Below are 26,772 nucleotides of genomic sequence, written 5' to 3' on the forward strand. Positions count from 1 at the left end.
TTATCACCACCTTCTAAAAGGAAACCTCACTGGGGAAACAAACTACTCTTAGGGATAGGTTGCATGCCCAGGAGTAAATGCCCAAGAGAAAATGAACTCTGACCCCTTTGTCTCCCCATGGCCCAAGTAACTGTTAAATGCCTCCAGATGTAGTGGGTAAATTTGCTTTCTGTGCAAGAGTAGTGTCTAGACTATTACACTCTGAGGGTTCATGTTCTACCTCTGGCATTTATTTATACTAAAGAAGTAGATTGTTTACTTTTCAGTGTTTTCATCACCAAAGCACTTACTCATTGTCTTGGTGTGGTAATAGGAAGTTGACATGCACTGAATTCCTGGGAGTAGTGTTGTGCTATTATGTTGTTTTACATTATGTTCCATTATATTGTATGTATTAGAAGATTTGAACTCAGCAGGTAGTCTTCCTCACTATGGCCTGAACTCTCTTTTCCAAATTCCTCTTACCATGTCTGACTCCCCAGTTCTTTAACACATTATCATTCCTCTCACTCCTTTTACAGTATTGTAACTGAACATGGTCTGTTCCTTGAAAAGTCCCTCCCTTATTCCTGTACTATTTTCCTGACTTTGCTTCTTAGCACCCGCCTTTCTGTGTTTTGTAGAAATATTTTAATGTTCTTTACTTCCCTCTCTCAATTTCTTTGTGAAATAACCCCTCCTACCCAAGTCAGTTGTTGTCTTTATTTCTCCTTTTTTGCTGTCCTTGCCCTGAAGACATGGTACATTCCCTTAGACTCAACAGTTGACACTGTGATGGCATCCTCTATTGACCTGCATGCTTTGGCCTCTGCTCTGTAACCAAGCTCTGTGCAGGTGGGTGATGATAAATGAATGTTAGGAATAATGGGAAGCATGGACTCTGATATTTTCAACATAGAACTCCAGTATGAACTTTGCAGACCGTTCAAATCAAATAGAATTACTTTGGTGAGGAAGTCTCTGTGCTTATTTTAAAATTAGTGTCAGAAGTTGAATTTCCATAGCACTTTATAGACTTCCATTTACATTGGCCCATCCAATCTTCACATTATGTCAGTAAGGCTGGCGAGGTCTAGTGCTCTTATCCTTAATCTACATATGAGGATCAGAAAGATTCATAACTTTCGAAAGGTCAAAGTCCTGGTAAGTGAATATATGAAATTTAATCGAGTTTCTCCCTTTCAGCACAGTTTTAGATTTGGATGACAAATCATCTTTTTGTTGCCTTACAGCAACGCCGTTCCTGTACATAAAGGAAAGCTCACTAATTAGTATACTGTGTTTACTTGTGTTCTCTCCCCCACTTTGCAAAAGGTAGTGGCTCCTCTGACAAAATTTTTTGGGGGGCTGTCTTATGCTACCCTAGTTTGCAACATTCAAAAAAATCCCAGCTCAACATGAATGGAAAATGTTTATAGCTTTATTAAATCCTAACTGATAAATCAAAGTTATATAGATGTAAAGTATACAATATGTTATCTTGGTACACAGATATATTGTAAATGGTTACTTATATAGTCTCCGCCTTACACAGTTACTTGCTTGTTAGTGGTTGTTTTTAACTCTTTTGCTCTTTGGGGGCCTGCCAAATAAATACACACAGATGCTTATTCTTTCTTATAAATGCCAGGCCTTAGCTTGGCTTATTTCTAGCCAGTTTTTCTTAATTTAAATCATCCCATCTACCTTTCCTCTCTGGGCATTTATCTTTCTCTGTTCTGTATACTTTCTTTACTTTTTACTCCATGGCTTGCTATGTAGCTGGGTGGCTGGCCCTTGATGTCCTCCTCTCCTTTTCTTGCTTTTCCTTTTCTCAGATTTCTCCTCCTATTTATTCTCTCTGCCTGCCAACCCTGCCTATCTTTTCTCCTGCCTTGCTCTTTATTAGAACAATCAGCTGTTGTACACAGGCACAATAACACAGCTTCACAGAGTTAAACAAATACAACATTAAAGAATGCACCACATCTTTGCATTGTTTAACAAATGTTCCACAGCATAAACAAATGTGACACATCTTAAAATAATATTCCATAACACTTGCTATATGTGCATTTGCATGTGTGATGAGAATAACTATAATGAAAACCCATAGTTAGTTTTACTATCAAATCTATTATTAACCAAAGTTAATCATGCTGTGCATTAGCTGTCCAGTTTATTGAACAAAAGCCTTCCATTTATCCACATCTCACACTTGCCCTGCAGCCCACAACAATCACTGTTCATCTCTCTTTAGAATTCAACTTGTTTAGATTCTCCATGTAAGTGTTCTTATATAATATTTGCTTGCTATGGCTGGCTCATTTCCCTTAGTATAATATCTCCTGGGTATATGTTATTGCGAACAATTCCTTTATGTCAAATATTCGATTACAGATAAACACTACATTTTGGACATTGATGTTGTTTCATTTTCTTAGTTATTTTGGACAGTTCTGCATGGCTTGTTGGCATCTACATATTCTTCAAACTGCTGGCTTCATTTTCTTTGGTTATATACCTAAGACTGGTATTGTGAATTTATGCTTATGGGTCTTCATTATATTCTCCACAGTGGCTGTAAGAACTTATAGTGGCACCACCCTGCTTCATGTTCTTTCCAATGATCATTATTGGACTTTTTGGTAATAGCAGTCCTGACACATATGTGGTGATGTATCTATCAACTTTGGTTACTATTTCCCCAATAATTAGTGATGTTGAACACATATTTCCATTCTCTTCCAAAAGGATATCCAATTTACCCACCCACCACAAATTATAGAGTAGATAAATTCTCTACTGAATACTCTTGGCACCATTGTCTATGATTAGTAGAATAAGTGAGTTTGTTCCCAGGCTCTCTGGTCTGTCTCTTTGGAATACATACATACATATATATATATATATATATATATATATATATATATATATATATAATGGTATTAATGTGCTATAATGGTCACTATAGTTTTATATTGAACTTTGGAACCTGATAGTTACTGTGGGATAATGCCCTTGTACACTGGTTTAATAAAATGCTGATTGGCCAGTAGCCAGGCAGGAAGGATAAGCGGGATGAGCTGACGAGGAGAATTCTGGGAAGAGGAAGGGCTGAGTCAGGAGTCACCAGCCAGACACAGAGGAAGCAAGATGACAAGGCAGAACTGAGAAAGGTACCAAGCCATATGGCTAAACATAAATAAGAATTATGGGTTAATTTAAGTGTAAGAGCTAGTCAGTGATAAGCCTGAGCAAATGGCCAAGTAGTTACAATTAATATAAACTTCTGAGTGATTATTTTATAAAAGGCTGAGGGACTGTGGGTGGGAGATTTGTCCTGACTGCGAGCCAGGTGAGACACAGGAAAACTTCCAGCTACAGATAGTATGATAATTTCAACTTTGTTCTTTGTCAAGTTGATGTCTATTCCAGGTATTCTGTGGTTTCATATACGTGTTAAAGATTTTCTTCATTTTTCTATGAATAATGTCAGAGGACAGTTGATAGTGATCACATTGTGGCTATTGATTGCTTAGAGTATTATCACCATTTAACAATGTTAATTCTAATTCATGGACATAGGCTATCTGTTGTGATCACTTTATTTCTTGAGTATGTCATAATTTACTGAGAAATACTTTTGGCTTCTGTGCTTTTAATTGAATCATTTGATTATGTTTTCTTCAAATGTCATTTCTTCAAATACTTTTGGCTTCTGTGGTTTTAATTGAATCATTGGATTATGTTTTCTTCAAATGTCATGGTAATCACAAAACAAGAGAGAAAAATTGGTAGAAATCTGTCTGTGGTGGTGATGCTTGTTTGCTCTTCTGCCCTCACAGTCATAACCAAACCTGCACACTTCTTCACCATACTTTATGTCAAACTAGCTCAGCTCTGGCTCATTCGACTTCCTCATGCACTAAGAAAGATCTAAATAATGATATTCTTGAAAGTTAATATATTTCTGTTACTTCACATATTAAAAATGATACTTATAATACCACAGATACAATGATGATTTTTTTAAATATTATTTTATAATTAACTTAATTTTATATATCAGCCACAGATTTCCCTGTCCTCCCCTCCTCCTCCCCCCCAGATTTCCCCCCCCCAATCCACCCCCCTTTCCCACCTCCTCCAAGGCAAGATCTCTCCTGCGGAGTCAGCTCAGCCTATTGGATTCAGTTGAGGCAGGTCCAGTCCCCTCCTCCCTACACCAAGGCTGAGCAAAGTGTCTCAGCACAGGCCCCAGGCTCCAAAGAGTCAGCTCATGCACTAAGGACACATTCCACTGCCTGGGGGCCTCCCAAACAGTTCAAGATAATCAAGTGTCTCACTTATCCAGAGGACTTGGTCCAGTTCCATGGTGGCTCCTTAGCTATTGATTCACAGTTCATATGTTTCCACTAGTTTGGCTATTTGTCCCTGTGATTTTTCCAATCATGGTCTCAATAGCTCTTGCTTATATAAGCCCTCCTCTCTTTTGCCGATTGAACTCCATTTTAAGTATTTTAATGTTTATACACTTTAAAGTAGAATGGTACAAAGTGTGTATTCTTGCTCCACCTACTCAAAAGATATGTGATTTTGTATAGTCTTTTTGATCAATTCTGTACTTAAGTAGAACTACTAAGAAAGCTAACCATCAAAGGTGATAATGAAGGTCTATATGTTTGTCGTATCTTAATAAACTTTTGGTCATTTATTCCCATCAAATAAGAATTATGTAAAATGTCTTAATTTCCAAGGCTCATACCAATCACTTATTTTATTGAGAATTAATTGCTTCACATTTACATGTACTTGTTTACCTATTGTTATTTATCTCAAAAGAGTTTCTATTACAAATCTGTCTTAAGGGTTATAAAGTAGTTTTAAACATTTAAGCATTACAGCTAATGAAATGAAATTTTATAAGAATGCTTCTTTATACAAATATAAAATTATAATTCCGTCCCCTAAGAGAAGAAAGGTCAGGTTAGTATTTTATGACAAAAGTAGTAGGAAATTCTTTCCTAAAGTTTGGTCAAAACACATTCTGATTGAAAATCTGAATCCAAGGTGGAATTGCAATAAAATGATGAAACAATGTGCTCACAAATAATAAACTAGGTTTTCAAAAACAGTGGAATAAATACAGAAATTATGTCAAATAATCTGAAAGATAATGAATCTATAGCATTTTTAAAATTGATAAGTAGCTTTAAAAATCAGACCAATTTCAATTAAAAAATTATCAGGAAGGGGGAGAACAAGGGAATCTGTGGCTGTTACGTAGAACTGAATGGTATTGTAAAATAAAATTTTAAAAAAAATTTATCAGTGCGAAAAAGCATAGGGTCATGGTTAGTTTTGGATATAAGTCGTTGGAAAAGCCTTTACAAAATGACTCACCATTTTCAGAAATTTGAAGGGCATTTTACATTTTAAAAAAGAAAAATTTTAAATATCTAATTTTCAAAAATCTGTGTGTACTGATTAATAGAACTTTAATGTAGAAGTTTGTAAACAATAAGAAAAGCTTAGATTCTACTTAGAGCGAAGGCATTAGAAGAAAAGACCAACTCTGTGAAGAAAGAATTGGCTAAATTGATTCTCAAGTCAAATAAAATCTAAGTAGGCTTACTTTGCAGTTACGTCTTCTGAGAGAGCTGTATGTATGCAGTGTGTAGTTCTGTAATAACCGCGCCACCACAGAGAGCAACTTCAGCAGCTTCCCTGTGCTACAGCCTGGTCTAAGCACTTGGGAAGACTGCCTCACTTAATCCCTGAAGAAAGGCTTTGCTTTCTTACCTCATTTGCAGAGGAGAAACTGAGGCTCATGGCAGGCAAGTAATGCTAAGAGACAAAGATTGTAATTGACACAGCTGAATTGAAAGCAGGTTTTTTGTTTGTTTGGTTTTTTTTTGTTTGTTTGTTTTGTTTTGTTTTTGTTTTTTGTTTTTTGTTTTTTTCCAGAATGAAATCCACAGAGTGTTTGTGAATGCTGCCTCCTTTCCTTGGCTGTTGGAAATGACTGTTGTGATGTACCTAACTGCCTATAATTGTCTGTTTTTCAGACTCTCTCAAACTCCCAACCATCTTTTCTTTTTAGATATGTATTTATTTGATTCTGTTGCAGGCTTTTGGAGTATAAGTTTAGAGTAAGTTTGCTTGGGAGAAAGTTCCTGGGTCAGGAGGCCTCTTCACATTTGCTGATTGACTCACTGGTGCAAGGGTGTATAGAGGCCAGAGGTTAGCCCCTGGATGCTAACTGCCCCTGCCCTACCAACCCTGGAATTACAGATGGGTAGTGCCACACCCAGTAGGATTTTAGTAGATACTCGGGATAGGATCTCAGATCTTAGGCTTGCATAGACAGCTCTATTCCATTGAACTACCTTTCCAACCTGGGGTAAGGTATTTCTTTACATTCAAAAATCAAAATTATTTTTTAGTTAAAAGCATGATAGGGTTTTGGTATTTTAGGGATTTTTTTATGAGCATAGTAAAAACTGGTTTTGATAATAAGGTTTCTATTTAAAGACAAAACTAATCTATTTTTCTTATTCAGTTCTAAATAATTGCTATTGCTTCCTTACATAGCTGAATTTATAAGTAGATAATGATGGTATGGACAGAGCATATTTTCTAGAAGGAACATAAGCTAGCAATGTGGGCACTTTGTTGTTATCACAGTTCTCCTTTTTCCAACTATTGAAAAGCAATGATGTCTTTTAGTTTAAGTTACATAATTTCCAAGATAATGAAACATGGCTAGATAGGATCACCAGAAATATTCCGTAAAGGATTTAGAACACTTTTCCTGTTTGTAAAGAGAGTTGCATAGCCCTGGTATTTTGTATTATCATTCCATCTGCTATTTACTGATGTGTGTCCTTAAGCACACCCAAGAATAAACCAAAATTTTGCATGAAAATGCATTTTACAAAGCATGCTCGTCAATTAATTAACATGGTAGATAATGACATTTGAGCAAGACATCCTTTGAGCTCGCTTTATTGATATTCACATTTCACAGTATCTAGAAATGTATAAGACATCGATCTTGCAGGGATTGGAGTTCATTTTGTAGTCTAAAACCAGAAAGCTTTTGTTGATGAAACAAGCACATCCTAGCTTAGAATACAAATGTGCTTCTACTTGGCACATAATTAAATCTGTGGCTGTCATTTAAACTTTTGATGAAGATATTGTTCTCAAACTTGAATGTGTATGCAGCTCATGCATGAAGATATTGCCTCTTTCTGGGACTCCATGATTATTTTGAGCTAATAAGACTAAGAAAGTATTCCCCTAAAGAAAAGCTAAATTACTAATTTATTTAAATTTTAAAATATTAAGTGTACTCAAAAGTAAATTTTCTGTTTACTTTTCATATTTTTACTCCAAATTTATATTAGAAATTATATACTATTGCAGAGTGCTATTTGAGTGCTATTTTTTCATTGATGTCTAAGAGAGAAAATACAAAATGTTTACTTTCCATGAAAAGAAATGTAATCATATATGTCACATTATCATCAATGGTTTCAAAAATAAAGTATTAGACTACTCTATTACAAGAAAGAAATTTGAAAAAGAAATAAAGATAGAATTGCCTAAATTGGGTCTGTATTCACAGGCATCACCACCACACACAGACAGACACATGCATTACATGTACCAAAACAGATCACAGACCTCTGCTGTCTCTGCATTTTGAAAGAGACCAAAAACAGCAAGTAAAGTTGTGGTTTCTAGGGCTTTTATACAATTATAATTCAACTCATTACAAAATAAAAGGACCTAACTGAATCAGATGCTATATAGCTATGACGTTAGATTTTATAGGTTATATGTATCGATAGATAAAATTCAATTTGTGAAATGTTAAAGGGGAAAGCATGTTTGAACTTTATGGCAAATTCTATATTGGGTAGTCGTCCTCAAACAACTGAAATCCTAAATCCTCCCTTGCTTCCCACCAGCTGTTCTAATTCTACAAAATAGACATTTGGTTACTCAGGGTTACTTCTTTCAGAGTGGATCTTAGAGTCTTTACACTCTTTTTCTCTCTTGGTATAGACTCTCTCTCCTGACATTATTTAGCTCCCTTGACTTATTATAATTGTTATCAAATAAGTGTGTTGATTAAAGAATTATACATAAGTATAATTTATTCTCAAATTAATGTTCCATTATATGTTTTTCACATTATACCATGTCTTTATTTGGGGTATGTCTTACAAGGGATAGTACAATAATGATACATTTCTCTTTACTAGAGATCTATAAAAATTTTGTCTTAAAATTGATGATTTCTAGCAGTTGAAGATATATGGTAAGTTACTGGCTCTGCCATCTTTATGGTAGCTTAGGCATTGGCAGATCCCCCTTTCTGTCACTCAATTGGAAATCTCAGGGCTTGTGCCTCACAATAAATTTCTTTGGCTTCATCAGTGGGAGTGAAGGAAGTTTGACACTGAATGATAAAAATGATAGCACTTCTTACATCAACTGCTCACACTTTGAACAGACACTTTATCAAGTGGCTGAGCAAACACAGCAGCTTTTGAAGTATTTGAAGAGCCATTGAATTTGAGAGTCTTCATGCCTTCACTGTTCTTTAATCTTATTAGTATAGGCCTCCTTCAGAATAGGCTCTTCCTTGGTTCAAATTTAAGGACATAGATTATAAAATAATACTTAAAACTTCTTATCTACTTCAACCTGTTGATAGATATATCAAATACTTAGGAAGCTCTTGAATTTAAAATAAGAAGTCATAATATTTTAAAATGCTATCCAATTTCATCTCCCTTTTTATAGAAAAGAAAAATCTGTACTTAAAATTCTATTATTCTTTTCTTAATGCATTTTCCAAAATTAAGCAAGGAAAAAAATTCGTTCAGTATTTTCCGTTCACATATGAATGATCAAGTGAATCAGAATGGATCTAAAACTAAGAGAATAAACTTCTGATACCAATGTTGGAAACACCCATCTTTTAAGTGTACTATTGTAGATGGCTATAAATATCACCTTTCTTATTTCCTCATATTGTATTTACTCTAGCTTCTTTGTGCGTGGAAGCTCAGCTTTAGAACTGAGCAAGAAATAGCATTCCCCAGCACTCTGATGAATCTCCCATAAACTGTATACCCACCCAGCTGCAGAGAATCCAGTTCTACCCTTGAATTCTGCTTGCCACCCAGCTCTCCCACTTGCCTAGTTGTCTGTTGCAGGGCAGGAATACCCTCCCCTCCCACTTTTCTTTTAACAAGTTGTGCATCAGCCTCCATGTTTTTTAGGTCTATCATGTATAGCTCTAAATTCTTGACTGCTTATGTCTGTAGGAGATTAGCCAACCTTGTTATCCTTGGGCATTGTTAATCTTCTGATTGGTGTGCCAGATTTGGTTATTTGTCTGACTTTCATACTTGAGTCCTGACTCCTAGGTTGAATTTCCTGCTAGTTAAATGATGTCTGGCTTAAATGTGCAGCAGTATCAGACTTAATCAACAAATTGCATATTAATATCTTAGTCCAGCCTTCAAGTCTCTTTTATGTACAGAGTGTCAACTCTTCCTTTTCTCTTTGACTCTCTCTATACCTCTCCCCACCTCATTGTATGTCTTTTCCCCCTCTACTCACAGACATACATATGTACGACTAGTCTCCCCACTATAGGATGTGAATTACATATAAACTAAGACAATCTTTATGACTGTTGTATCTTTCATGCTGTCTTGTACATTTTATAAATGCTGTAAGTGAATGAGGTAGTAAAGACAATTTATTCCTCATTTTTTCTAATATAAAATCTTACTACTTGCAGTTCATCACCTGTTAGTGAATTGGGATTGTCCTGAATGCCAGTTTGAATTGAGATCATCTTACAAAGAGGCAGTTCTTCTAGGTGTGGGGAGGTAGCTATAGACAATAGCAGCCTGTTGATATGTCCTAACAAATTAGTTTTGTATTCATGTAATTTGAAAGCATATTAAGATAATTTGAAACAAGGTAGAATTACCTGTGTTGTATTTTTCAAACTATATTCCTATATATTTTGAAAGAGTTTGAGGGAATACTTGTGTTAGGGAATATTTAAAATAATTGCAAATGAAGTCAGCTGTTCCAATAGCCTCTTAATGTCTTTAGTCAAATTCTAAGCAAGGTCCTGTAAGGCAAAGTTTCTTGATACTGAAAAACACACAGTAGCAAATAACAACTATGAAAAGACTTCCCAACCATTATCTTTGTTTCACTTTGTAGAAATTTCTGAATTTAAGTGCTGTATTTATTTTCTTAAGGAAGCTGTTGCGTTCCCTGGGTAACAAAGTCACAGAGCTGGGTAATTCCAAAAGTGTGCACAGAAGAAGTTTTTCCAAAAATTATAGAACAGAAAAAAATAAGTCTAGGTGGTATTTGGAAACTTCTGCATCTTTTTTGAGAAGTCTTTCCTCTGTGGCTACAAATTACACACATACAAAGTAGACTGTAACTATTTTCAATAAGAGAATCCCTTTTGGTGTCAAAAAAATAAATGTGCCCTTGTATGACTGCTGTTCTTTCTGTATAGTTGATTATGAAAATATATAGTTAAAGATACACTCTTGAATTTTTCAATGAATTAGCATTTTAATAATCAGAACCAACAATTATGTGTTCAGACAATGACTAATGCATATAGATCCTCTGTCACCTACAATACCACCTGTCCACGCAGCTTCCATTTGGTAGTTCCTAATCCAGCTACTGATGTTGAAGACATGCCTGCCTTTGGCAGCCTGCACCAATAATTTAATTCAATAGTTATAAAAACATATTCTGGGGTCATTACTCTCCGTATTGTGACCTTTTGACATCAATCCAAGTGTGTGGCCAGCTAGAATGAACTAAAGTTTATTTTGGTTACCCCTTTGGTGTTTCACTTATCTGCTCTGTCTGCAGTAATGTTCACCAACTATATTTTACCATAAACTCATTCATAGGCTTAAGTCATTTCAGCTACATTGACTTTAGAGTACACTTGCACTTTCTCTCCTGGAACACACCATCCCCATCCCCCAGCCCTGCCTCCTTTGAACCCAAGAGCACCCCCCTGATCATCAGTGTCATTGTGAATCAGAGCAGACTGACCTGGGTTGACCAAGAGAGTCACAACTTCCAGCAAATTTCCTGTGGTGTATCCATCTGCATCTCTGACCCAGACCAAGGTTTGAAAAGGATGAAAATGATGGGCCATTGATCATTGCTCACATGCACGATTATTCGGATCTTTTTACAGGATGAAAAATGTACAAATGTTTGTGGAAGATTTCTGTTCTAGGACAAGGAAACTAAAATGCCTTAGAACTATCTGTATTCATCATAAGGCTAGAAGAAACCAACTTTCCACATACCAATAAGTATTTACTTGTGGATTTTAATGTCAAGTACTATTTCTAGACATTTAAGGTTAGTAAAACAGCCTTTAGTTATCTTCTGTAAGTACATTCATGCTGATAACTCACTGTGAAATAGATGATGCCAGTCTGAAAGGACACTGGGCTAGCATGCTGGAGAGCCTGTTTAATCTTTGGTAATGCAAGGGAAGAATTGGGTATTAAATTATAGCAAATTCCTTGATTGCCACATGAGTCCACCTGTGGCAATGACAGTGTGTTTAGCTGCTTGTGCTGTATTCATAGCAATGTGAATACCTGTCTCGAGCCAGGAGGTTGGGGTAAGGCTGTATGTAGAAATCTCTCAACCACACTTTGTCCATGTCACTGTTTGCTCCTCCAGTATTCAGGTTCTACAAACTCCCTGAACTCAGAAATGAGGAAGGAGTAAGAAGTTCTTCCAAACTGGAATTAAGCAGAAGCCTAATGCATGCATGTATGTATGCATTTTATAATACATTTAATGAATTTTAAAGACATTAACTAACAAACTAACTAGGTATCAGAATGGTATATCACAACTTTATATTAAGTGTATTCTATATGGTTTTTCTAGGTAGAAATATTCCCAGTGAGCCCTGTTTCTCTTCAGTAAGGATGAGAATGTCAGAGAGAGGATGGGTTGCTTCCAGAGCAAAGGAGAGTGTCTGTCAGTAGGGGTATTCAGTGTCAGGCTGCATTATCTCCCTGTAGGCTGGATGAAGTGTATGACCTTTTGGGTATAGGATTTGGGGCTAGGTCTAGAAGCTCTTTCAAACGAGAGCCTCTGCAATGTTTGAGAAGGAACGCGTACACGACAAAATCATGTTTTAACACAGTTCAGAGTGCTTTCATAATGTCTCCTTCCACTTCTGCACTGTTGTGAGTTCCTTAAGGGCTGCACATTCAAAATTGTACTAGATTCAGATGCCCCGGAATATGGAGGACACCAGAGACTGGACCACAACACTGATTACTTTACCGAGGCTTTCGAACATAATGGCCGTCCTTATTCTCTTTTGGTAAGTAAGATTCTTTAGATGTTTCCATTCTATTTTAACTTAACTCTTAATTTTTGTAGTTATGGTTTTGCTCAAAGAAACAATTCTTTAAATAGTAACATGAGGTGGGGACTAAAAGGAAAACAGAAAAAGGTGGTAAGAGACACAGGGTCTTAGGAAAAATAATACTGAAGGATATTTGTGTACAATAGGAAAAGCTTGAATATTGATAGGATTTAAAGTCACTTCTATGGGCTTGAGGAGACAGGTTGCTTTTTTTCTCTATTACAACCATGTCTACTCTTTATGTAGTAATTTAATTATTGCTTTCTCTACAGTATATTTCATTAAATGGATTTCTACATTTTGTATATTAATGAAGTTTAATTTAAAATATCTTGAAGAAATAAATAACTTATATCTTTTCTGTCACCTAGTAAATTGAGGACTGGATTTTTTTTTTTTTTTGGTTTTTCGAGACAGGGTTTCTCTGTGTAGCTTTGCACCTTTCCTGGAACTCACTTGGTAGCCCAGGCTGGCCTCGAACTCACAGAGATCCGCCTGGCTCTGCCTCCCGAGTGCTGGGATTAAAGGCGTGCGCCACCACCGCCCGGCTGAGGACTAGATTCTTTGTAGCTGTAAATTCTCTGGATTATTCATGTAACTGAGAAACACCTTTTACCTTAAGAGTTTTGTTACACTCAGTGCTGAAACAGATGATAGGACGATGCCTTCAAATATTAAGCTTCAGTTCTTAGAAGATGTTGAGTTTAGCAACACTTTAGACAGGGAAGGATGCTTTGTTTAATTTATGGCCATATGGTAAGCTTACGTTACACATAAATCATATTTTCTTTGGCTGACTGATCATGTGCCTGCATTTCCATTTCCCCTCTGTCTGTATATCTCTCTCAGATCTCCATCATTCTCTTTCACTGAGAGAGATATTCTCTTACATTTGTGACATCAGAAAATATCTAACAAATATGTGGATATATCATAGCGAGTAAGCAGATTTTTATAAATTGTTCACTTTTTAAAAAGTTCAGAAGTGGAGCATTAAAATCTATATGGCACCCCTGGAATCCATTTTTATATGATACCCTACCACTTGAAGTTGAACAAGTCTTTCATTTAGTAAAGTACTATATTTTGGGCAGAGTGGGTCAGTCATAAAATAAATGAAGACTAAGCAGTGATGTAATCGCAGTGGCTAGGCAGACTCAGCTGCTGTTCTTATGTGTGGGTGTGAGTGTGTCTTAATAGCTCTGATGTAGGTTTAGGTGGGCACAGAGGGAGTGTGTGCATGCTTAAGAGAGAGGGCACCCGGGTACCATCTGCTTTTGAAGAACTACTGCTGTAACTGTCAGGACATTCAATTTTGACATGTGCGATACGGTTGATAAAAATAGTTCCATAAGTGAGTGAGACAATTACCTCAAAGATGTGGAATAACCAAAAAGGTAAAAGACTCCTGAGGGCTTTAGCGAGATGATTCAGCTCACAGTGAGGAACCTGAGAAGCGGCAGCCTGCCACAGTAAAACTGAACTTTATCCACTTGAATTTGACAGAAGGAGTTTGAAAGATTAGGAAACTTCTTTTGTAGATAAAATTACCAAAGGTCCCCATATCTCAACAGAATTTTGCTGTGGAGAGGCTTTGTTGTTGGAGTGAAATGATGACAAAATGCCATGGAAGAGACCTGGAATCCAGTGCCCTGTCTGCCACTTGCTAGTTTTAGCACTGGAGTAATTTAATTTGCTGTCTATAGCTATTTCCCTCACCTGTAAATGAGGACATATTGTACTATCTTCTGTATGGCAAGAGCCTCTTAGGAGGCGCAAACCCATTAACAGTGCCAAGCTTTTCAGAAACTACAAAAGGTCCTTAGCTGTGTGTTTAAGTCCTTATGTGTTTATCGTCAGAGGCGTCATTTTCATATCTTGAACATATCAAGGCATTGAGTGCCTTGAGGATGCTTGGTTACAAATACCTTCGTTGATAAGCACTCCCACTCCTTGGTGTCAATAGAAAAGCTTTTGGCATCCATTCAGTTTTTCAGGAGAAAAATATTCTGACAAAACCAGTCAACAAGCCAGGGGTCATGGCAACCAGGTTACTTTTTAAGCTCTAATTGAAGTGATCTCACAGACATGGAACACAGTTTCTAAATTAGCAGACAGAATGAAGACTCTCCCTCCCTGCTTGGTCTCAGTAATGCACCACAAGCACAGAAGAAAGGTCTAAAGACTGTGCACACCACAGCTGTGATCCACCTCAATCAGCAAGGGGGTGGGGAGCCTGCCTTCCTCAGAGCAGTGTCTGGTTCTCAGAGCCCAGAGATACTTAGAAAATGCCCATCTATAGTGCTCAGGTGCAGATAAAGTGATCACTAGAAGAAGGGAGCCCAATGGACCAGGAAAAAAATATATATATATATCCATGAAAACAACTTCCTTCTTGCCAGTTACTCTGTTAAGCAATTAGGGTAATGAACAGGGGATAGGAAATTACGTGGACAAAACATCTGTCACATGAATGCCTCATTATAGTGAAACTCCTTCATAAATGGATTTCTGAGTGCTGGAATCCAATCAAGTGCTTGACAATGACCCTCGGTGCACTATGGCTCATGCAGTCACCAGGAAGATGACCTCTGTGTCCTGCACTCCCCGTGTCATGAAAGGAAGAGTAGCTATAACTTTCCCTCTTCCGTGAAATTTCTGCCCATCATAACTGGTTCACAGCATTTGCTAAAGCTTAATGTGCAAGCTCAATAATCCAGGGATCTGCTGAGTAAGTGTCAAATCTGCTTTCAAAGACAGCAGCAAACACAGCTCAGAGGAATCTTAAAATACACCTGCATCCTGCGGCATCAGCAGGTACTGTCTGGGAGCTGTCTGTGATTCCTTAACTGAAGACCATGAAACCAGTGCTAACTGGATTCACACCACCACAGAAGCACATTTGGAAAGTCAGGGCACTCCACAGCCGCTGAACTAGTAGGGCTGACCTCTAGTCTGCTGTGCTGCTGGTTTAGGGGGGCTCCATTTTAGCATAATCACTTCTCTGTATTACAGGTTCTGACATAGGAACTGGTATGTTAACTTCTGTGTTAATTGGCACATTTTGGGTGACCAGATTCCCTTGCCCTTCTCTGGCTCGTAAATTCAATTGCCCACAGGGGCTACAAGGTCACATAAATGTACTTCCTTACAGCCCCCAAGGCCAATGGCAATGATAAAGATATGACCGAAACAGGAGGCTTGGTATTAATTACATTGTCAGCTTGGATCCTTCCCAACATGTAGTGTGTTTGTGCCTGTTCTAAATGCAGGGATTCACTAGGGTTTCCATTTAAATGGGGGAATCTTACAAATACGTTTTTCCTATTGTTCCTCTTAAATAAATATTGAAAATACAATTTAACAGTTAGAACGTATCTTTGGCCTTCTCTATAGAAATATTTACTTATTTTAGCAAAAAAAAAAAGAATAATCAATTCTTAGAGTTTGGTTTCCTTAATATTTCTAAATTAGTATGTACTGTGTCAAAGCCTATATAAAATTATATATTAATAAATAGGAATTCAATTCATAAATATAAATTAATTAAAATATATATTCTAACTCTTAAACATACAATGAGAGCTAGTTATATTTTTCTTAGAAAGTACTTTGTAAACTAACACATGTATATGAAAAATAAAATTACCTTAACTGTCATTTTTAAAAAGGAAAACACCTATAAAAAGGTCTAATCTATTTTTCAGTGAATTATATTTTCACCCTACCAATATTATATCTGAATGGGATGATGATAAATTTAGCGCACTTTATAATATATTTTTAAAATTCCCTGTGTAGCATCATGCCTAAACTTTAAAATATTATCATTCCAAGCATTAGACACCATGTTTTTCAAAATCATGTGATTAATTTTGCAACTCTTTTATGATCCTAAAGAAAAATAACACAGTTTGGCTGACATAATGGATCACTTTGTGTCATGTGGCTTGAGCCACACTAGTGGTTACTGTAGTGTGTAAGTCTTTGTGAACTAGCCAAAATAGCTGGTAGATTAACATGTATTTGACACTTAGTAGATGAATTGTGTGCTATTTGTTTTGAAGCCGGTCACTATGACTATGGCTAGACAATGGACTTCATAGACGACATATATTACATTGTCTCATTTGTTCTTTATGTGGTTCTTGCTGTAATATGTGTAAGGCTGAATGTGTAATCAGATGTGTTTTACAGCACATATGGTCTATAACATATATGCTAAATCTTTTCTGAATGTGTGTACCAAGATGTGAGTTATATTTAAGCATGCTTAAACATTTATGTTTAAATCTACTTATGTCTGTGTCTCTCCTCTTGCCATACAAATCAAAACTGTTTGGGAATTTAAATAGTGAGAGGAGAATTACAGAGCCGGTACTTATGCGTTAAGTTTTGGAGGCCCAAAATTTGTTCATGTTTCTAATGATCTTATCTTAAGGGTTAGCACTGATTATCTTCAGCCTTTGGTATAATTGATAGTCATTTCCTAACCACTAAGAAAGTTGATTTATACACACACACACACACACAAAAAAAAAAAAAAAAAAAAAAAAAAAAAAAAAAAACAATAAAGAATAAAAGTCCAGAGTGGAGAAAAATCACTTGCTTGTGGGAAAACTTTTTTTTAGTGCTGCTTATAATACAAAGGCTCCAGAGCAACATAAACACATGTGTTAATTAATGGCAGCAGAAACTGTATTTATACAATATTCCTGTTAAAGATATTGTAGGATTACCAACTGAAGGGTTTTCAACAGGCAGTATTGGAGTCTGTAAGTATAACTAGAATTGGGGCCATAAAGTTCCTTACACAGAATGGTCAGCATCATTTAGTGTGAACTATCAGAACATTTTTAATCATCTAATGCCAAAGTTGAAAAGTCAATTCCTATATTACAAACTTGAACTTCTTACATTCTCTTGTTTTCAATTCTGAAATTTGAACTAACCGAAATATTGAAGGTTCCAAAGAGGTGAAGCCTTTTTTAGAAATGATAGTTGTTATTAATATTCCATTAATAAATCACTATGAAGATATGGATCAAGCAGTAGCTACCGTAATTACCTAGAATCCAAATAAGAGATTGAGTGGACCTCTTCTGATGTATCACTGTGCTGTACACTGAGACGGACCAATCATTATTTGTCCTCAGTCTGATTAATGTGTCTCCTTGCAACTTCCTCAGAAGACTTCACCTGCCAGGTTCCTGTTACCAGTATTATGGGACACTATCTTCTCAGAATGATTTTACAGGAGAAGAATGTGAGACATTTGTGTCTTGCTTCTGGTACTACAGAAATTTAGATTACTCTTTGATGTAAGATTGTTCATGGCAGAACTTCCTGACTCACCTACTAGTCAACTTCAGTAACAGCGAACATAACATGGACAACCTCCCTTAGACGTTTGCCCTTTCGAGGGACAGAATATATTTAAATTTGTACTCGGGGTGCTTAGGGTAGGAAATGAACTTTCCTGACCATTGGGCCCCTTTGTTTCTTCTCATTTGCTTGGATCTGTTTCTTTGTCTGTGTCTTCAATGTACAAGTTCACAGTCCCTTGGATTAGATCTTTCTGGCTCTAATGAAGTAGCCCTTCCTTATTCATAGATACCTCCAGCTTCCCTTTGCAGGAACAGTTTCCTACATCTTACTTTAAATATCTGTGACTTAATAAAAAAAAAAGAATATACTTTTTGGATGAAATGAATTGCAGTAGCAGTTAAATTCTAATATGGTTTAAAAGTCTGTAGACATTAATGCAGTGTATAAATTATAGGTAAATAGACGGTGGCATTGAAATACTTGATTTCCTCACATATAATGACAATGGGGATGTAATATTTATCTTTTTTAAAATACTTGATTGACAATCAGATTGTGACACCAAACTAAACAGTGACTGTTAGCATTTGTAAAATTTTTATCAGATGAATATTATTTTCCAAATCACTGTTACATTTAAGGAAAGATTAGAAATCCCAACCTCTAGCCATTTCATTCATGATATAATTTCATTTAAATGACATCTTTTTAAAAAGACTGTGTCTTAGTGCTCCAAATTAGCCAGGTCCATTGGTCTGTCTTGACTTCTTTTGTAAGCATGGTTGGAATTCTTTACTCTAGATATCTTAGTGAGGTTTTAAATAGTGAAGCCATTTGCAAAGATAAGGTACATTTGAAATTTTTATTTTTCTTATAAAGCCATGTTTTTGTGGTTTTTATTTTGGTTGCAAACTATAAAGGACACTTTTTAAAACTCTCAGTCAAGTGTTCGTGTAGAGATAAAAATGACTGAATATGGTAAAATAATAAAGAGATGGCTAGAGGTCTCACAATGATATCAGCCATCTCTAATATTATTTTTATTGTTTACGTTGCTAGTACTTATATGAGTATAACATAAGTCAGGTCACATGGTTCATTTGTTATAATTTGTTATAAATTTTATATAGATTACTTTATGAGTAGCCACAGTGGAGGGCTTTTGGTAGCCGGAACACACCAGCTCGCTGTTGTTTCTCGTCTACTTATGTGTTCTTTTATGCAGCCATCATTGGTACCCAGCTTTCCTAATAGCACCCGACAGTTGTGAGAAATCAAGAAATAGTTAATCCCTGCTTCCATAAAGCACCTGATCCGTTAGGAAGGATAGATATCTGGAAAAGAGAAAAGAACTAAAACAAAAATGACACATTGTAGGGAGGATTTAGAAGAAGCCAAATGGCTGCTGTGACTTAAAATGGAGTGGAGAACATTCCGGATCTGGAACTGTCCTGGAAAAAACCTGGCCAAAAGTCTAGGAGTTATTAAGACCTGAGAGCTATAGGAACCAACGAAGCAGAGAGTTCAGAACATAGGACAGACATATTCTAGAAAGATTGAGAGGAACGTAAAGACTCCTGTGGCAGGAGGCTATGAGGGAGATGGTGAGAGACAGGGGCTGAGCTGAGATTGCAGGCAGGAAAGGAGCTTCGAAAGGGCTATCAAAGGAAGGGGCCTTCATTTTGTTCGCTTGTTTTATTTTTTTCTTTTCTTTTTTTTTTTTTTTCAAATTGGGTTAACTGATCCACTTAGGATCCCTTATGTTACATTCCAGATTTTGTTCTTAAGCTTTTTAAAAATGGTAAGGTTACGTATTGTCTTAGGGAAGAGCAATGTTCTTTTGAGTACCTCGCTGCTGCATTAATTGTTCTAATCACTGCAACCTTGTGAACTGCACGCAGCCCTTCTGCACCTAATAGTGAAATATGGTTTCAGAGAGCCCTTTGCTTGATTCCTGGGAGGAATTTCATCTTTTGTAAATAGTATGGAGCCCTCTACTGGTGATTGTTGTAATAGCTTTCGATTTCTGCCCACACTGTTTTAACTATGAACTTCAGCCTTCTGATGGCTTGGTCACTGTAACCTTAGTCGGATGCGAGACTGCATGATGTCTCTGTCACTGTGATACGATGACAGCGTGTTCGGCATTTTTTTTCCCAATTACATCGATGTGTTTGTGTTGACAGGTGTACATTCCAAGCCGAGTGGCTCTCATCCTTCAGAACGTGGATCTGCCAAACTGAGGAGACCTCAACTCAGCCCACCTCAGGCAGATGTGTCCGGTTGGCTGCTTTCCGTTGCCACAATGTTGATAATGCATAAGCTTTGCAAAAACACGGCTGTCTAGCCAAAACATCAGGCTGAAATTCAACGCTGGAATATGCAAATTTATAACTTGCTTCTGAAGTAGAAGGGAAGATGTGTTTAAAATATTAGCAATGTGTGTTTTGAAGCCTTCTGAGAAATTAGGATTTGCAAATGAAGTGTAATATATAATAATTTTTAAATGTTACATTACTGGCAGAGTATTTGATCCTTTAATTTCAAATTTGAATTATTCATCAGGCACGATTATTTTTGTTGTAGTAAGACAGTATTTTGCGAGATGGATATTTGTCGGCCTTATTTGTTCCAATGTCCATTCGTTTGAATTATGAGGTACCAAGTTTGTTTCCCTCTTTTTTTTTCTTCCCCAAATTGTGTTTAGAAATACTGTATTAAATATGTAGTAAAAATAAAAATACAAGTCTTATAAAAGATAATATAAAATTCTTATCTGTGCCTTATTTTGCATTAAGTTTTATCTTGTAATCGCCTGTCAATATACTGTTTTAGTAAATGCTGATATCTCAGTCTTTCTGAAGACTTAAAATGGTAATTGTAGCATTTCAGAAAATGTCTTTCATTTCAATCAATAAAAAAATGCTAAATTGCATTGGCAAATGCTCATTTTATTGTGGTATTATAAGGAATGATTTGCAATTAATATTAGTGTACTTCATCTCAACTCTGATACATTCTCTACGTAGTTCACATGTGCGTAATGGACCAGGAAACTAGTAAGTTTTCTTTCTTTGGCAAACATTTTGTAATTTAAAGTCATGTTAACCAGCGTCCTGGAGAGATGGACCTGTGGCTTAGAGCACCTGTGAAAGCCAGTGAACCTGTGTTCAGAGGTTGGAGAGATGGTTCCGTGGTTAAGAACAAGGACTGTCCCTGCAAAGGACCTGAGTTCAGTTCCTAGCACCCACATCAGGTAGCTCCCAACTGCTTGTGACTCCAGCTACAAGGTTTCCAATATCATCTCCTGGTTCCCAAGAGTAACCGAATTCACATGGACATACCCACATGTTGGCACATACACAAAAATAAAACAAAGTAAAATTAGCAGAAGACGATGTAAGTTCAAATCCCTAGCCCTCACATTAAAGCTAGGAATCACTGTGTATACCTGTAACCTCAGCTTTGGGGAAAGATGGCTGACAAATCCCAGGAGGTTGCTGCCTAGCCAGCCTTGGCAAAATAGTGGGCTTCAGTGAAGGAAGATAGAGGAAGGCTGCTAGCATCTTTTATGCATGATAACAGACACGCTGTCATGTACACTAACATGCCCTACATGTGTGTCCATAATCAACACAGACAATTTCTAACTTTTAAAAGAAAATCATATTAACCCATTCAGATACCTAAGCTACTCTTTAGCTTTAAGTGAGAACCTTTAAAAGCTGCATTGACTCTCTCAGTCCAGCGGGATACTTGATAAATGTGCTTTTTTTGGGTCATTGGTATGCAGTTTATGCATGAAAGAAATTATGATACATTCATGAGAAATGTGTTGTCACTTTTTCATTTATTTTAATATGAATTCTTGGTTTTTATTTTGTTTCAGCTTGATGATTCATAATTAGTAAGAAGTGCTTAGAAATGGGGGAGGGGAGTGAATGCAATCAAAATATGCTAGGCATGGATGGAATTCACAAAAATTAACAATATTATACCCTAGAATTTTTAAAACAGTAATGAATGAGGAGTGTATTTACTTTTGCACCTAAACCTATATATTAGCTATCCTTTTTGAGTAGACAACTTTGAGTAAAACCTTGGAGATCTGTGTCTAAAACATGTTATTTATCCTCACTTCCAAGTGCAATAGTATAATAGCTTAGTTTTCTAAGATTCAACATGCCACCTCATAGTGGTACACACAGAAAAGCTTGACTGAAGCCATCTTGGCATTAGTTTATTTATTTATTGATAAATAAAACTATGATTGGCCAGTAGCCAGGCAGGAAGGATAGGGTAGGCAGGACAAGAAAGAGAAGAATTCTGGGAGGTGGAAGGCTGAGGCAGAGAGATGCTGCCAGTCTCTGCCATGACAAGTGAGATGTAAGGTACCAGTAAGCCACAAGCCACGTGGCAACTTATAGACTAACAGAAATGGGTTAATTTAAGATATAAGAAGAGCTAGCCTGAAGCCTGAGCCATTAGCCCAAACAGTTTAAATAATATAAGTGTCTGTGTGTTTATTTTATAAGTGGGCTGTTAGACTGAAGGGCCTTGATGGGACCTGGAGAGAAAACTCCAGCTACACACTATGCAAAGGTGTTAGTGTAAGTGTTACAGCTCTGAGGGTAAAGGTAGCCTGGCATTCAGAAAACAAGGAACACCACAAAGTCACACTGCACAACAAATCTCACAGAGGAGATTTATTGGGAGGGAAGACCCCAGGAGGATGGCTGCCTCTTCTCAGAAGAGAAGCATTAGAGAACTGAACAGAAGATAGTGTTTCCTGGAGTGAGTGGATGAGCTTTCCACGGTGCGGATCGGTGGGATTTCAAGTCCAGAGCTCAGGGCAAGCTCGGGGATTAGTGGGACTTCAAATTCAGAGTTTGGGCTTTTTACTCTATAGGGCGGGCAGGGACTGGGTCCTTAGAGCAGCAAGAGTGTTCTGTGGGTAGACCTGATGGTTGAAGGTTCCTAGGAGAGGGACCTGGCCACATTCCTCGAGGAGCTTAGTATCTCCTAACTCTGTGTTTCCATGGTTTGTGTTCTGTACTTGTTAGTGATAATAGCATGATGTGCAAATATGACATTCCTTGTATAAAATTCTTACTATTGTGTTTGTTGTATATAAGGAAAGATGATTGAGATGATTGTTTTGCATCAGGGTGTGTGTGTGTGTGTGTGTGTGTGTGTGTGTGTGTGTGTGTGTGTACAGGTGTGCATGTTGCAGTATGGATGCACATGCATGTGTATGTATGTGAAGGCTAGGATACAACCTTAGGTATGTGTCATCAGATGACACCGTTTATTAAGACAGGATCTGCCACATCTTAGGCTGTCACCAGGTAGGCTAACCAGGCTGGCCAGTGAACCCCAAGGATTTATGTGTCTCTGCCTTCCCAAAGCACAGACCACCATGCCCAGGAATTCCAGAAACTGAACTCAGGCTCTTCTTCTTGCAAAGTTTGAGGTGGGTATTTGTTTGTTTTGAACACAAGAAATTGCTTACCATTAAAACCCGTTTTCTTTCATCGTGTGCTCCTGGAAGATTTTAAATGACCAGAGTAATTAGAACGACAGTTCCTCTATATTCAATATAGCTCACAGTGTGAAGTTAGATTTTTATCAGTCTAAGTTGTTTGTGTTCCCCCATTAATGTCCATAGCCTCAACATACCGAGAAGAGCTGTAAATGTATATTGCTAGGTGAGAATTAATTTTTTAAAATAGACAAATAAAATATTAAGCACTATAACTAAATATAATTTCCTTTCCTCTGTCTTAGTACAGCTAGTTTTAGAGAAACTGGTAATAGTCTAGTACACTTCCCTGTAGGTCTTTTATGTCAGATCACTGGCATTCTTCTCTTTCTTTTATCATTTTTTTAAATTCATTTTACATACCAACCACAGATCTCCCTCTCAACCCACTTCACCACCTCCACCTTCCCCTGCCTCAACCCACCCCTCATCCCCTCCTCCAAAAAGGTAAGGCCTCCCATGGGGGGACAGCTAAGCCTGGTACATTCAGTTAAGGTAGGACCAAACCCCTCCCCTGTGCATCAAGGGTGAGCAAGGTGTCTGACCATAGGGAATAGGATCCATAAAGCCAGCTCATGCCTGGTGATAGATCCTGATCACACTGCCAGGGTCCCCTCAAACAGACCCAGCTAGATAACATCTTTCTTTATTATTATTATTATTATTATTATTATTATTATTATTACATATACAGACATCTTTATTGAAAATATTCTAGTAGTTCACATGAAAAATAAAACATAACAATTCTTACTGGAGGAATACAAGAAAAATATCTTGAGATATAGATGAATTTCTAAACAGTCTTATTAAATAAGAGCCACAGAGCCAAATACAGAGTTAAAAGCCCAAGAGATCAGAGCACTACATAAGAGCCAATACTACCTTTAGCTTACCACTCGCCATCACTTCCCGAGAGAGAGTTTCTTCCTGTCTGACATGTCTTTTTATTGTCTTTCTGTTCTGCCTTCTCATTGGCTCTAAGCCCAGCCACATGACTTCTTCATCACTGCCAATCTATACAGACCTTCAGGTCTCTATTGTTGGTAATGGGATTAAAGGTTTGTGTCACCACATTTGGCTGTGTCCTTGACCACACAAAGACTCTGCCTGCCATGTGATTGGATTAAGGGCATGGGCTACCACCACCTGACTTCTATTCCTGGCTTGCTAATGATCCCTGATCTCCAAGCAAACTTTATTTATTAACATTCAAATAATATCACATTTCACATTTCAGCACAATTAAAATATCACCACATTGAGAAACTTAGATATCTACATAATTAATGTTAAAAGCCTGAATGATTTTCTCCACAGAATAAGAAAAACAAAAGTATTATTTTGCTTCTTTTAGTAAAGTATTGTTCCTGAGGATCTAGTCAAAATCATGAAAGAATAAAAATAAATGAAGGCCATTCAGATTGGAAAAGAAATGTCATAACTATACTTTTTTCCTATGTATTTTTTAATTAATAAGGGTGGTAGTGGCGCACGCCTTTAATCCCAGTACTCGGGAGGCAGAGGCAGGCGGATCTCTGTGAGTTCGAGGCCAGCCTGGTCTCCAAAGCGAGTTCCAGGAAAGGCGCAAAGCTACACAGAGAAACCCTGTCTCGAAAAAAACCAAAAACAACAACAACAACAAAAAGATTCATTTGGGCTGGAGAGATGGCTCAGAGGTTAAGAGCACCGGCTGCTCTTCTAGAGGTCCTGAGTTCAATTCCCAGCACCCACATGGTGGCTGACAACCATCTGTAATGAGATCTGGCACCCTCTTCTGTATACATAATAAATAAATAAATCTTAAAAAAAAAAAAAGAATTTTTTTATTCATTTTACATACCAAAGATCCCCCTCTTCCCTCCTCCTGCCCCTCCAGCCTCCCCCTCCCAACCCACCCCTCATTCTCTCCTACAAGAAGGCAAGGCCTCCCATGGGGAAGTACATTTAGTAGGCAGGTCCAAGCCCCATCCCCCTGCCTCAAGGCTGTGCAAGGTGTCCCATCGTAGAAGTGTACTCCAAAATGCCTGCTCATGCACCACAGATGAATTCTGATCCTATGCCAGGGGGCCCCTTAAGAACATCATGCTACGCAATTGTCTTGATATGCAGAGGGCCTAGTCCAGTCCCATGCAAGCTCTACAGCTGATGATCTAAATTTCATGCGTTTCCACTAGTTTGGTTTGGTTGTCTCTGTGTATTTCCCCATCATGATCTTGATGCCCATTGCTCATAAAATCCCTCTTCTCACTATTTGACTGGACTCCTGGAGCTCTGCTTGGTGTTTGGCTGTGGATTTCTGCATCTGCTTCTACCAGTTACTGAATGAAGGCTCTAAGATGACAGGTTATTCACCAATTTGATTACTGGGGTAAGTCAGTTCAGGCACCCTCTCCACTATTGCTAGTAGTCTAAGCTTGGGTCATCCTTGTGGATTCCTGGGAACTTCGCTAGCACCCAGTTTCTCCCTATCCCCATGATGTCTCCTTCTATCATGGTATCTCTTTCATTGCTCTCCCACTCCATCCCTGTTCCAGCTCAGCCATTGTGTTCTTTTATGTTCTCAGCCCCACCTCCTACCCTCCATTGCCCACCTCTCATCCCCAGTTTACTCATAGAGATCTTACCTATTTCCCCTTCCTAGGGTAATCCATGCATCCCTCTTTGGGTCCTCCTTGTTACCTAGTTTCTCCAGAACTGTAGGTTGTAGTCTGGTTTCCTTTGCTTTACAACTAGTATCCACTTATGAGTATATACCATGTTTGTCCTTCTGAGTCAGGGTTACCTCACTCAGGATGATATTTTCTAGCTCTATCTTTCTTTGTATTGGTTAAATGTTTCCAAAATTCACAACAGACAGTAGAGAACTTCAGAGGTTTTGCCTTACAAATGCTTTTTCTATGGTGTGCCTATTACTAGTCTCAAAAATGAGAATATCCTGTCTTTTGCTCTTTTAATTTTTTAGGTCCTAGAAAATAGAGATAACTTCACATTTATTTGCACCCTCTCCTGATTTTAACAAATGACTACTAGCAATTGCTCTATTATCCAAAGCAGAATTTATTCTTGATACTAGTAATACTTAATGTCTTAGTTTGATATTATCCTACTTAGGAGAAGCCATGGTCTAATAGCCAAAAAGGAAACTGTAAACATTTTTTTTTTCTTACAGCATTTCCCACTTTCTACTCCTTAAACTCTGAAGGTCGATGCCTCTCATATTTTCTTTTCTATAAATCGGATGTCTCTTACACTGCCTTCTTCTTAGCCTAAGTGTTCATCTCTAACATAAGATGAGGGATTTAGTCACCATGTCCCTCTGGTTCAAAAAGTAACCAGTGACAACACATTGGCTTTTTTTTCATGGCAATGATAGAAGAACACAAACCTTTCCTCCCTCTTACTCAAGCACTTCCTTAGCAGTATCAATTCAACA

The 26,772-nt window shown here is 37.3% G+C and overlaps 1 protein-coding gene across 1 annotated transcript in view; it reads left to right on the forward strand.

Moving 5' to 3' along the window:
* Positions 1–20,729, forward strand: part of Gbe1 (1,4-alpha-glucan branching enzyme 1) — a 258,120-nt gene extending 237,391 nt beyond the window's left edge. The window contains exons 15-16 of the mRNA XM_076549097.1: positions 12,304–12,421; positions 19,981–20,729. Coding sequence (XP_076405212.1) covers positions 12,304–12,421; positions 19,981–20,037 — 175 coding nt within the window. The 3' untranslated portion in view covers positions 20,038–20,729. The remainder of the gene's footprint in view (positions 1–12,303; positions 12,422–19,980) is intronic.
* Positions 20,730–26,772: the final 6,043 nt, after the last annotated feature.

The sequence above is a fragment of the Peromyscus maniculatus genome, chromosome 12 (genome assembly GCF_049852395.1).
Source record: "Peromyscus maniculatus bairdii isolate BWxNUB_F1_BW_parent chromosome 12, HU_Pman_BW_mat_3.1, whole genome shotgun sequence".
Classification (NCBI taxonomy): domain Eukaryota; kingdom Metazoa; phylum Chordata; class Mammalia; order Rodentia; family Cricetidae; genus Peromyscus; species Peromyscus maniculatus.